This window comes from Microcebus murinus, chromosome 13 (genome assembly GCF_040939455.1).
Source record: "Microcebus murinus isolate Inina chromosome 13, M.murinus_Inina_mat1.0, whole genome shotgun sequence".
Taxonomy (NCBI): Eukaryota; Metazoa; Chordata; class Mammalia; order Primates; family Cheirogaleidae; genus Microcebus; species Microcebus murinus.
Window position 1 is genome coordinate 58,525,668 of NC_134116.1, and position 12,972 is coordinate 58,538,639.

At 40.5% G+C, this 12,972-nt stretch overlaps 1 protein-coding gene across 1 annotated transcript in view; it reads right to left on the bottom strand.

Moving 5' to 3' along the window:
• The window catches only part of EPSTI1 (epithelial stromal interaction 1), a 98,585-nt gene extending 88,662 nt beyond the window's left edge, over nucleotides 1-9,923 (bottom strand). Inside the window, exon 1 of the mRNA XM_012761026.2 lies at nucleotides 9,211-9,923. Coding sequence (XP_012616480.1) covers nucleotides 9,211-9,389 — 179 coding nt within the window. The 5' untranslated portion in view covers nucleotides 9,390-9,923. The remainder of the gene's footprint in view (nucleotides 1-9,210) is intronic.
• Nucleotides 9,924-12,972: the final 3,049 nt, after the last annotated feature.

Here is a 12,972-nt window from a genome sequence, read left to right on the forward strand (position 1 = left end):
AAATTCATTCTAAACAGGACCATAATTTCTACCCTCCTGCCCAAACAAGAAGGTAAATTTGATCTAATCAAATCAAAATGTCTTTTCCTTTCATCCACTTTCACAATCCCTTCTGCCATGCATAGAACTGTGCTGTTCAAACTGTAGGTGGTAACCTACTAATGGGTTGTGAAATCAATTCAATGGATTTTTAATGAACAAGAAATAGAAAATGTCAAGGTACATCACATATAGTAAGGGTGAAAATTGTTTTGTGAATTTTTTTTTCAGTTATAAATACTCTAATATATACTCATGCATTTCCCTAGGTCATGTCGTCAAATGAATTGCTCACTGTAGGCTATGGTCAGAAGTCTGAAATCAAATCACTGGACATTTATTATGTTATTGAGTTTGCACAGTGACAGTGAAAGAACTGCTCCAACACAAGAGCACCAAGCTCTCTGTCATTCAAGAAAAGCAGGGCCGGGCATGGTGGCTCACGCCTGTAATCCTAGCACTTTGGGAGGTTGAGGCGGGAGGATTGCTTGAGCTCAGGAGTTGGAGACCAGCCTGAGCAAGAGTGTGACTACTTCTCTACTATAAATAGAAAGAAATTAGCCGAACAACTAAAAATAGAAAAAATTAGCCGGGCATGGCGGCACATGCCTGTAGTCCCAGCTACTCGAGAGACTGAGGCAGGAAGATCACTTGAACCCAGGAGTTGGAGGTTGCTGTGAGCAAGGCTGATGCCACAGCACTCCAGCCTGGGCAACAGAGTGAGACTGTCTCAAAAAAGAAAAAAAGAAAAAGAAAAAGAAAAAGAAAGAGAAAGAGAAAGGAAAGCAGCAGAGAAAGGGGGATCCCCAGAGAAATGTGGCTCTTGCAAACTACTTCTCTATCCAAATCACTTTAAAGCTATGATGGGGTTCAAGACACAACATTTCAAAATATTGCACCTTGGCATTGGATAAAACACCAAAAACAGGAAGGTCTCTCTGACCTTCTCCCATCATTCACCCCTGAAGTAGGCATATAAAAATTCTCTGACTTTCCTCTAAAGTATTAATAGGTCATAAGACCCTCATTTCAGAGAGATCCTCCCTATACCTAGAGGAAAGGAATGGAGACACAAAGAAGAATTTGAACAAACAGACCTTGCTACGTTTCCCCATTAAAAATTAGTTTATTACCATTGGATTGTACCACATTTTGACCAATTATACTTAGACTGTTATTTTTCTCTCTCTCTCTTTTTTTTTTTTTTTTTTTTTTTTTTTTTGGTAGAGACAAGGGTCTTGCTATTTATTGCCCAGGCTGGTCTTGAACTCCTGGCCTCAAGGTATCCTCCCACCTCAGCCTCTCAAAGTGCTGGGATTACAGGTATGAGCCCACCATGCCTGGCCACTAACACTATCAAATCTAAGCATAAAAAGAGTTTTCCCTGATTTTTTTAGCTCTTCATTTATGAAGGCTCCAATGTCATGTAAAACTTATATTAAATCAATTTATATGCTTTTTTCTCTTGTAACTCTATTTTTTATTATAGGGATCTCATCCATGACCCTAGGGGATAGGTAAGGAAAGAAATCTTTTCTCCCTACAACTGTAAATAGAAGTCACGTCACCATTTCTATACTACCACTGTCTTCAGCCTGGAGAATTTTTCTTTTCTTGGTGTGACTATAAAACTGATGGGACCTTAGCCAGCTATAGCATCACTCCCTCCTCCTGCTCCACATCCTGTTTGGAATCCAGACTTCAGTAGACAGACAGGATTAAGTGATAATTATGTTGCTAAAAAAGCCAGAAGACCTTAGGAAACCACTTAATCTTTCAAGACTCAGTTTCCTCATCTGTAAGGGTTTACTGTGGCAAAGGGTTTACTGTGAAAACTCAGTAATGACCGCGACATGCTTATCACAAGCTTAGCACGTGGTTAACTTTTCGACATATGTGAGCTACTGATTGTTATTTTGGTTATAGTTTATCATGGGTTGCCAGTTAAACTATTCCAGGTCATAACTAATTAACTTTCTGCCACCACAGTACTGTGTAACCCTTCATCACATTTCTCTTGTCAAAAATAAGTCAAACAAGCAGAGCTCTATTGATTAGTTATTAGAATCTGGTAATCACTGAGATACCGACCCAGCTCACTGGGCCATATAATTATCATTAAGAGTTAACTACTATCTGTTGCTTTATAAACTTTCTGAATGCTTATGAGCCTTGCCTAGAGATTGAGTCAAATAAACCCCTAATGAATATCTATACTGAGAAAATTACTCAAGAAGATTACTCATTACAATCAATCACAGATCTTCTCTCCCAGTGTACTATTATTTCATGACGCTAAAAAGAATGTCAGCATTTTTCACTTCTCCATCTCCAGAGGAGTTATAGCCTGATGTTTTCATGTTGGTTAGCATCCATAGACTGAAGTGTATTTTCTCATAATCATATAGAGAGAGGAAATTAAAATCTGGAGTGTTGCAGTGAGGAAGAAATAGTGAAAGCAGTTCTTATAGGCTCTAATATATTTGCAAAAACATGCCCTTAATTTAAGAATATTTTAAGTGGCTGGTTCAGATGCAAATAATGAGTCAAGAATGACTTCAGCTCTGTCTTACACATAAGAAACCATATTTCAAGGTTTCAAAATATACACATTAGTGATGTTTATAAAAATTTAACACTACAACTTAATGGCTATAATATATATATCTTACCTTATCTTCCATATTATATTTACAAAATGTAACACAATGTTCTTTAAGGAGAAAAGAAAAAATCAGGATTGGCTATTAATTATTAAGTACCCTTTCTAAGCCATCCTTTATTCTCCTCCTTTATCTCCCTTGAGAGATTGAGGATGAAGGGAAGAAAAAGTGTCAGTTACAAGGGTTATTTCCTTCCCCTGAGCATGACTAGCTGGTGAGCAGCATTTAAGTTGGACTAAGGAAATCAGGGGCTGGGTGCAGTAGCTCATGCCCGTAATCTCAGCACTTTGGGAGGCCAAGGCAGGAGGATCACTTGAGGTCAGGAGTTCGAGACTAACCTGAGTAACATAGTGAGTGACGCAGTGGCTCTACAAAAAATTAGAAAAGTCAGCTGGGCATGGTGGTATGCACCTATAGTCCCAGATACTTGGGGAGGCTGAGGCCGGAGGATCACCTGAGCCCAGGAGTTTGAGGTTGTAGTGAGCTATGATGATGCCATCCCACTCTAGCTCAGGTAACAGAGTAAGTCTCAAACAAACCAACCAGGGAATGCCCCCTGGGTGCCAAGGGAAGAAATAAGAAAAACATAGGTGACCCCAATGTGCACAAATAGCAAGCCAACATTGGACATGAGTGTCTAAGCTGCTGTTGTTGGAATATTATAAAGTGTCTTAGAGACAGCGTCAGTTTGGGTTCTCCAGAAGCTGACACCAAGACAGGGTTAGACATGCAGGAGATCTATTAGGGAGAATGCCTGTAAAGGATAAAGGAGGGCCGGGCGCGGTGGCTCACACCTGTAATCCTAACACTCTGGGAGGCCAAGGCGGGCGGATTGCTCAAGGTCAGGAGTTCGAAACCAGCCTGAGCAAGAACGAGACCCCCGTCTCTACTAAAAATAGAAAGAAATTAATTGACCAACTAAAAATATATATAGAAAAAATTAGCCGGGCATGGTGGCACATGCCTGTAGTCCCAGCTACTTAGGAGGCTGAGGCAGTAGGATCACTTGAGCTCAGGAGATTGAGGTTGCTGTGAGCTAGGCTGATGCCATGGCACTCACTCTAGCCTGGGCAACAAAGTGAGACTCTGTCTCAAAAAAAAAAAAAAAAAAAAGGATAAAAGAGGAAGGAACAAGAGTCAAGAGTTGGCATGTAAAGCCTTGAGAACAAGAGCAGGTTTGATACCTGTTGTCAAAACCTAAATAACAGAGAGAGAGGCTTTCTAGAATAAAATGGTATTCATTCAGGACTGAGCAATGCAGGGGGAGTACGGTGGGCATATTCAGCTAAGTAAAGAAAGATGAGGATTTTTAAAGGACAAGTGAGGAGGGTTACGTAAGTTGTTTCGAGACAATTATCCTTGATTACAAGAATCAATAACAAGAGTGGATTCTGTCCAAGGTTAGACACGTAATTGCTGGGCAGATGTCCTTGCAGAAGTATTTTTTGTGTAAGATTACAGTGTGACCTTTGTGCAAGGTCATGGTTTTTGCTGAACCTTTTGTGATAGTTCTTGTTGACAGACACATGTGCTCGAGAATCGTCCCTTCATGGCCCCAGCTCCATTTGTCAGTTTGACGCAAGTGACTTCATTTTGATGCCGATAACTTTCATACTATGAAAAGACAACAGGAAGGAGTAGTAAACAGTAAGAACCTCAGACTGTTATATGGTTCTGAGAAAACCTTGGACAGGAGTATGGGGAAATCTTTCAGCAAAAGTTGCCCAATAAAAGAGTCCCACATAGGCCAGGAATGGGCTGGCACCAGTGCTCTGGAATGCTCAGGCCTTGGCTGGGAAGGGTGTAGTGTAAGCAACCACTCAGAGCAAAGAGTATAATAGATTCCAAGGGTGACACCTGGAGCTGTCAGTTGTCAACGTTCCCACAGCAAGTTCTTTTGAAGAAGATCTAAACAAGTTTCTCTGGATGCACAAAAGCCATTTAAACTCCTGTGGTATAATAAAAAAAATAAATATTTGATCATGGTCCCTGGTTTCTGGCACAGAGCTCCCAAACCTTTGGGATCCTGAGTGATGTGTCTTTTGTATGCTAATGAGATGACTCTTGGTGGGAGTCCCTAGATAGCTTCACAATGGGGATTGATCCCCAGAAAAACCAGTTATGTGATTAGAGCATTGAAACTTTCAGCCCTACCCTAATCTCTGGGAAGAAGAGAGGGCCTGAAGATTGAGTTAGATCACCAATGGCCAGTGATTTAATCAATCATGCCTACATAATAAAGCCTCAGTAAAAGCTCTTGAGCCTCCAAGTTGGAGTTCTTCCAAGCTGGTGAACACATTGAGGCACTTAGCCAGAGAGAGTATGGAAGTTCTTCATACCCCCACCACCACTCTTTTTACCCCAAGAGATGCCTTATGCTTCTCTTCCATTTGACTGCTTGAGTTGTATCCTTTATAATAAAGCTGATTATCAGTTTAGTGTTTTCCATGAGTTCTGTGAGTTAGTCTAGTGAATTATCAAAACTAAGGAAAGGGACAAGTTATGGGAGCCCCAAAACTTGTAGTCTGCTGGGCAGAAGTGAAGGTAGCCTAGGGATCCCATTTGTAGCTGGTGCCTCAAGTCTGAAGTAGGGTCAGGCAGTCTTGTAGGATTGAGCCCTTAATTTATGGAGTCTGGAGTCTGCACTAACTCTGAGTAGTGTTAGAATTGAATTGTTGGACACCCAGTTGGTCCCAGAGTTAGCTGGTATAGGATTGACATATTTGGTGTCAGGAAAACCACACAACTAATTATCCTGTAGAATGCAGCTCAAACATCACCTCTTGGGAAAGATTTTCCTATTCCTAAAACTAGCTCAAGGCCCTGGCTTTACTTTGTAGTACACATAAAGATTTATTCATGTAATTATCTGATAAATGTCTGCCCCATCAATTAGACAGAAAGTTTCATAAAAGCTTCTTTTTGAATGGTTATTTGTTCCTTTTAATTAATTATTCTAAACTAGAGATCCTCTTATATTACAAGGTTGTTGTGAGCATTGAAAGAGTTAATATACATAATGTACTTTTACATAGAAAGCACTACATAAGTGCTTGCTGTTATTATTGCTCATTCAAGTCTACAGTACTCTGGATGAAGTAGGCCACAAATATGTTAAAGTAAACTGAATTTGTATATAAATTATGCTAAATTTAACTATATAATAAAATTCTACATTATAGGCTCATTTTCAAAATACCTTTTATTTCCTTCAAACAGCATTAAGCTAAAGGACCAGGTATGGTTATAGACAAGTATCTGAATGTGACGTGAACCCTATATTACCATTAAAATTACAGACAAAGGTTGATTGCCCAAAAGTGAGTAAAACTAGGTAAACTTATGCCTTTGTCTTATGCTTATCTAGATGTTAAATGAGTAAGGGATATTTACAAATAAGCAAAATATTGAAAGGAAGAAAAGATAATTAGATTTTAAGTTTCGTAAGCATTTTTCTCTTTAAATCATGCAGCTAGCTCATGATATTTAGGGACAAGATAAAAATCAGCAACTAAAAATTATTAGAAAAGCCAACATGAATTAGTAAATACTTGTAATAAATCCAAATTCTATCAAAAATTCAACCTTGTATGAAAGTCTATCAGAAGTCCCTGGAATTCTTTGATATGTTAAGAGATTGCCATATATTTCACTAGTGTATTTTGTTTATATGTAAGCAGGTGTTTTTGTTTTTGTTTTGAGACAGAGTCTCAGTTTGTTGCCCAGGCTAGAGTGAGTGCTGTGGTGTCAGCTTTGCTCACAGCAACCTCAAACTCCTGGGCCCAAGTGATCCTCCTGCCTCAGACTCCTGAGCAGCTGGGACTACAGGCATGTGCCACCATATCCGGTTAATTTTTTCTATATATATTTTTAGTTGGCCAATTAATTTCTTTCTATTTATAGTAGAGACGAGGTCTCACTCTTTCTCAGGCTGGTTTCGAACTCCTGACTTTGAGCAATCCGCCTGCCTCAGCCTCCCAGAGTGCTAGGATTACAGGCGTGAGCTACCACGCCCGGCCATAGGCAGGTGTTTTAAATCAGTGTTTTAACAAGGCTCAAACACCTGACTTAAGGATGACAGAGTACTTCGCCAATAAACATTTGCTAAGTGAATTCAAAGCTGTCAGCACCCAACATTTAATGGATATTTGTTTTGTCAGGCATAAAGTTATGTTTTATATATACACTCATGCTTAAAACAAATCTCTTTGAGGTTGGTATTGTCTCATTTTAAGGAATGAAGAAACTGAGGCATAAAGTAGCTGAGCATCTTGTTCAGAGGGTAAGTAACAGCAATAATCAGAACTTGGACGCAAGTCTTCCTGGCATCAAAGCCCATGTTCCTAATCCCCACACTGGGACTGCCCAAAGAGAATAATGGAAGAATGTATACTGTGAGTGAACAAATCAAGCTTTACTATTAAAGCACTTAATTTTATCCTCTTTTTTTTCTTTTCCATCAAAATGCTTGTAATCAATATCCCAAAAATAAATAAAACCTTAATTTTTTTTTTTTTTGTTAATTTTACTGAGATGCCATTTGCCATCCATTCTCTTTTGTTTCCTTTAATGGAATGGGAAACCGTGAGGAAGTGGATATAAGTGACCAATGGAGATGTAAGAAGAGTTCATATAGGTCCAAACAAAATCTTAGACATTAATCGCCTACAAGGGAATGCATTGTATAATTCTCTGCTTACTGCAACTGGTTCAGATGAAAAGATAACTGAGAGATTACTGAACTCTTAGAGAACTGAACTCTTAAAAGGTATTTTTTAAATGGTTTATTTGCAAATCTTCTTAGGAAACACAAAATAGTAGATAGTGGCATCTTTAGGGTATTGAGGCCTGGATAACTAATCAGAAAACTGCCACTTTCTGAGGAATTTGGTCCAACAAGATTCTGGGGTAATTACAATCAAATAAGAAAATAGCTGCAATGCTTATGAGATGATATGAGCTTACAAATAAATGGTAATAGCTAAATGAATTCTTTAATAGGGAGGGAAAAAGCCATGTAAATGGTAATTATCATTAACCACTCATGGACATAATACCATATGTCTATGACCTCTGTTACTATTAAATGCTACCACATATAGATATGTAGATTGCTTTAAATTAATGAGCTTCTTCTATTGTGGCAAGACACCAATTACTCTGGGAAGGAGAGAAATAAAGCAATCTCTAATAGATTTCTAGATCATCTGCCCCATCTAAGGGTAACTTTAAGCTGAATAATATTAAAGGCCTGGTACTTTCAAAAGTTAAGGGATGAAAGAAAATCAGTTTATTGGTCATAAGGTTATATACTGTTTCTTAGCAACCAGCATTTGTCTTTCATGTAACTAGAAGTCGATGAAAAAGAGGAAATTAAAAATAAAACTATTTGGATAGTTCCAATTCACAAAGGCAGCACTTCAAAGGTAGTAATGTTGTTACAAAACCCATAGTGTTGAGTCAAAGTAGTTCATTCCATTGGGTGGAAAGAAAGGCTCGCTAACCCTTTGCATAATAAATGTTTCTAAGATTCCAACTGTAGTCCCTGAACCAAAGACCAGGAATAGATGCTACCTATCTGTTCATGCCTAGGGCACATATCCATGGCAGGACAAGAGGCATTCACATTCCAGTCTCTCACCTCCTCACTCTCAGCCCCATTCCTCTGGTCCTAAGAAGCGAGTCTGTCTGGCAGTCTCGTTGGGATACAAGCTTGCTCCTAGCTAGAGGCAGCATTTGGATCTTCTACCCCATGCCACATTTTGCCTTGGCCCTAACCCTGGCATTTGATATAGTGATTCCATTTAGGGAACCATTTTTAAAAAAAAACAGTAAGGGAAAACTTATTTCCATCCTAGTTGGAGTGTGAGTTCTGGAGACACCTGGAAAATTAGAAAGATGCCTAGGTGGTTTCTCCACATCCCTATCTTTCAACTGTAGCCAGTCACAAGAATCAGGAAAAGTATTAATAGTTTCTAAGGGGCTTGGCATAGTGGCTAACGCATGTAATCCTAGCACTCTGGGAGGCTTGAGGAGGGAGGATTGCTTGAGGCCAGGAGTTTGAGGCCACCCTGAGCAAGAGTGAGACTCCATCTCTATTTAAAAAAAAAAAAAAAAAAAAAAGATAGAAAAATCAGTTCCAGCTACTTGGGAGGCTGAGGCAGGAGAATAACGTAAGCCCAGGAATTTGAGGTTGCTGTGAGCTATGATGAAGCCACTGCACTCTAACCTGGGTGACAGAGCAAGACTGTCTCAAAAAAAAAAAAAAAAATAGTTTGAAAGGAATTTCTTGAAAGGAATGGGGCTTTGAAATATTTAGGGAAGGCCTGCAAACTAGCAGGTTCCACTAATAAGGCAATTCGTGGGTGGTTTTATATAGGCGAATAAGCCTTCACTCTGTCAAAATCCGTTACTGGGTCCCTGTGGTTTCAAACTCCGAATACCAGGAAGGTGCCGGTGAGTATGGCTGGGGCCTGGGCTCCCACCACCAAGACAGGTTGTTACTTACAGCCCGTGGCCCGCGTGCTCGGTGCTCTCCCGCGAAGGGCCCTCGGGGGCTGCCTCCACGCCGGGTCTCTGGCCTGGCAGCGGGCCCAGCCCCCCGCGCCGCCCCTGGGGGGCCTGGGCCGGGCGGGAGGGAGCGGAGGCGCCGAGCCCGGAGCCCAGCACCCTGCTGCGGGTGTACATGCTTGAGAGCCCGCCGAGTTCGGGCTGCAGCCGGTCTCTCTCGAGACGCGATTCCGAAGAGCAGGGGCAGCGGTTTTAACAGCTGAGTTTCGATTTCTAGCAATCGGTTGCAGATGCGCCCGCCCTGGGGAACTTCCCCATTCCTTCTCCTCTGAAGCGCCCTCCGACCTCGGCCCAGGTTCACAGCTCGCCAGTCCGCACAGGATGTGGAGCTGAGCTGGCTTGGCCCGCAACAGGTGAGTCAGTTTAAGGTCTCACGCCCTCCTTAGAGGGTAATAAGGATACACAGCTGTGACCAGCCACGGACACCTTGTGAGCCCGCAAGGTGACTAGAATCCTGAAAGACACCTTAGGAACTGTTTAACAGGCACTCTAAGGTTACTGCTGTGCGTTTGAAACTGGGAACGATATATTAACCTTACGACACCAGATGAAGTCCATAACTTAAGATCTTCTGAACAAAACATTGCCTTTTTATCAGTAATGACTGCTGTTTGGTTGTTACCAACGCAGATACTTTCAAGTTTGAGGAAATGGAAAGTGAAATCAAAAGAATAGAAAAAACAAAAACCCACAAAGCTGCAGAAGCAAGCTGAGGCAGACAGGATTCTCCAGGCAGCCTTGCTAAGCAATTGGCCAGGCATTCTGCGCCTGCGCTGTGCAGGACCTTGTGCTGTGATTCAACTACAGTGTGGGGACTTTTAAAAATATGGATTTGCCAGACTGTTTCTGCAGGTCTAGGGATTAGCTCTGGCATTCATATTTTTAAAAAGCTCTCGGATGATTCTGATGTGTGCCTGGTTGATCACCACAGTCACAAAGCTGGCTATACGAAGATGAGTGTATTCTAGGAGGCAGGTAAACAAATGCAAATAAATGAAATGACAGGTGGATGTGTGAAGCTATGAGCCCACAGGGGAAGCTAGGTGTTAGCCTTCTCAGTATTTCAGGAAAAGGGCCATCTGAGAATGAGCCACAAAAGACACAGGAATTCACTAGGAAGAAGAAGACTATGTCAGAGGCATGTGGCTTACCATGACATGGTGTGTACCTGATTCTAGGTGATGCCATGTGGCTGGAGCACCCCAGCCCCCAGGTCTGTGAGCCACTTAGGAGCTGGGCTATCTTGTTTATATTACTGGTGCTTAGAACAGAATGACAAATGTAGGTTTGATAGCTGATGAAAGAATGAAAATAAAGGGTGGGTAAATGCATTTGGTGGGACAGGAGAGGGGGAAGGTAGTGCAAAGGATACTATAGGAAAGGAAGTCAGGCTTTCTATGCCATCGCAAGGCTCTGTCGAGTAGGCCAGGGGGTCTCAAATTTCAGTGGGCATCAGAACCACCTGGAGAGTGTATTAAAACAAATTTCTGGGCCCCAACCCTAGAGTTTCTGATTCAATAGGTAAGGCCCCAGGATTTGCATTTCTACCAAGTCTGCAGGTGATAGTAACACTGCCAGTCCCAGGGCCACCCTTTGGGAACCACTGCTGTAGGCAATGTGGAAGGCACAAAGGTTTTTCAATAGGGCAGTTATGTAATAATATCTTCTGGGGAAAGAAAGTTAGCTCTTAGCAATGCAGAAGGGAGATTGAAAGATGAAAAGACTAAAATCCGAGAGATAGATTAAGAGCTGATTTATTATAAGCTAGGTAAGAAATACAGAGCTGAGCTAAGGCAATCTACAAAGCTGGGGGCAAACTTAAGACATTTCAAATGTGTATTCCCATATCACCCATTCTCTCACCTTATGTGTGTGTATTTGGGTGAAAATATGGGCAGCCCTTTACCAGCGTGGGTTCTGGGGTGCCTGCCTCTGTAACTATGGCCAGTAGAGAGAAACAGAGGTGAGTGGGGAGCGTTCTGCACCCCCATCCTCGCTTCAGTGGTATACTTTAGCCCCTTATTTCTTCTATGCACTGAACTGCTGCCTAATTTCATTTGAAGCAAGAATTCCACAGCTTTAAAAGTTGGAAAAATCATTGTACCAGACAATTACCTAGGAATATGTTTTAAGGAACACTGGAAAGACCTGAAATCTAGTGAGATTGTTAGATTGCCTGAAATTTGGCCAATTAGAGATTCATTTAGGAAATGATTTTCTTTTAAAATGTAACTGCCTCTGGGAACTAATCATTTATTCATTCCTTTATGTAAATGAGTTTAATCTGAGCAAAAGACATTTTGGTTGGGGAAGAGGGAAGCTGAGGGAAAAGAAAAGGAAGATTCAAAAAAGTGCAAAGGAAAATTTAAAATGAGGCACTATTGAGGACTGGAAATTCAGGACTACAATGAGCAATTTTAGCCACCTCTGTGAGCTTTAAGAGATTAAATCAAAAAGAAACTTCACAACTTTGTTTTGCTGTTAACATGTCCAAGTGTGTTTTTATCTTCTAAGAAAATAAATGGAAACATATCTGATTTGTAAATTAATTGCCTTTTTTATTATTTATTTATTTATTATTATTATTATTTTTTGAGACACAGTCTCACTATGTTGCCCGGGCTAGAATGCCATGACATCATCCTAGCTGACAGCAACCTCAAACTCCTGGGCTCAAGCAATCCTTCTACTTCAGCCTCCCGAGTAGCTGGGACTACAGGCATGCACCACCATGCCCGGCTAATTTTTTCTATATATTTTTAGTCGGCTAATTAATTTCTTTCTATTTTTAGTAGAGACGGGGTCTTGCTCTTGCTCAGGCTGGTTTCCAACCCCTGACCTTGAGCTGTCCACCCACCTCGGCCTCCCAGAGTGCTAGGATTACAGGCATGAGCCTCCACGCCCAGCCAATTAGTTATCTTAGATTATTCCTTCATTAGTGTGTATAAATATTTAGATACATAAACTCTAAGCTTTTTCTTGTCATACAGTATCTCAGTGAAAAAGCTTAGTTTGTGAAAATTCTAAAAACTTCCTTAAATTTGATTCATTAGTGGGAAGTCAGATTCATCCAATAGATTTAGGACAACAGTTACCTTAAAGGTTTTTTTTTCTCTTCTAACAAAGGAGTTATGTAAAACTCTCCTAATATTTGGCATCTCTTTGTTTTTAGTGTGTGTGTGTCTGAGCACATTTGTGTTGTGACAATTTCATATTCTTTAGAAATTCTTCAAATTCTACCATAGAATTGTGAAATACTATGATTGTAAGTCACCGTAATTTCATGCAAAAAGTATTTATTGAATGAATAAGCATACACCACTCACTGTGTTAGACCCTGGAGCTGCAGTGGTGAACAGACAGAACCTTGTTATTATAGCTTCATGTTTAAGATCATCTAACTACTTCATTTTAAGCACAAGGAGACAGAAAGAAATCAAATGACTTGCCAGTATTGTGTACAAATCAGTAGTAGGGTCAGAACTTGAATTTAGGTCTTCTGAGTCCAAGCTTAGGTTTTTACATTTTGGAAGACAATCTCTACAAAATATGTCTTATGACAAAATTCAGAATTTGTGATGTTTTTCATTTACAATTTTCCCAATGAGTAGCTTTGTATTATTTCCCAAAACCAAAGTAATCATGTCAGAGTTTCTAAACCTATCAGTATCAACATTAATAAAAACCTTAACACTCTAAT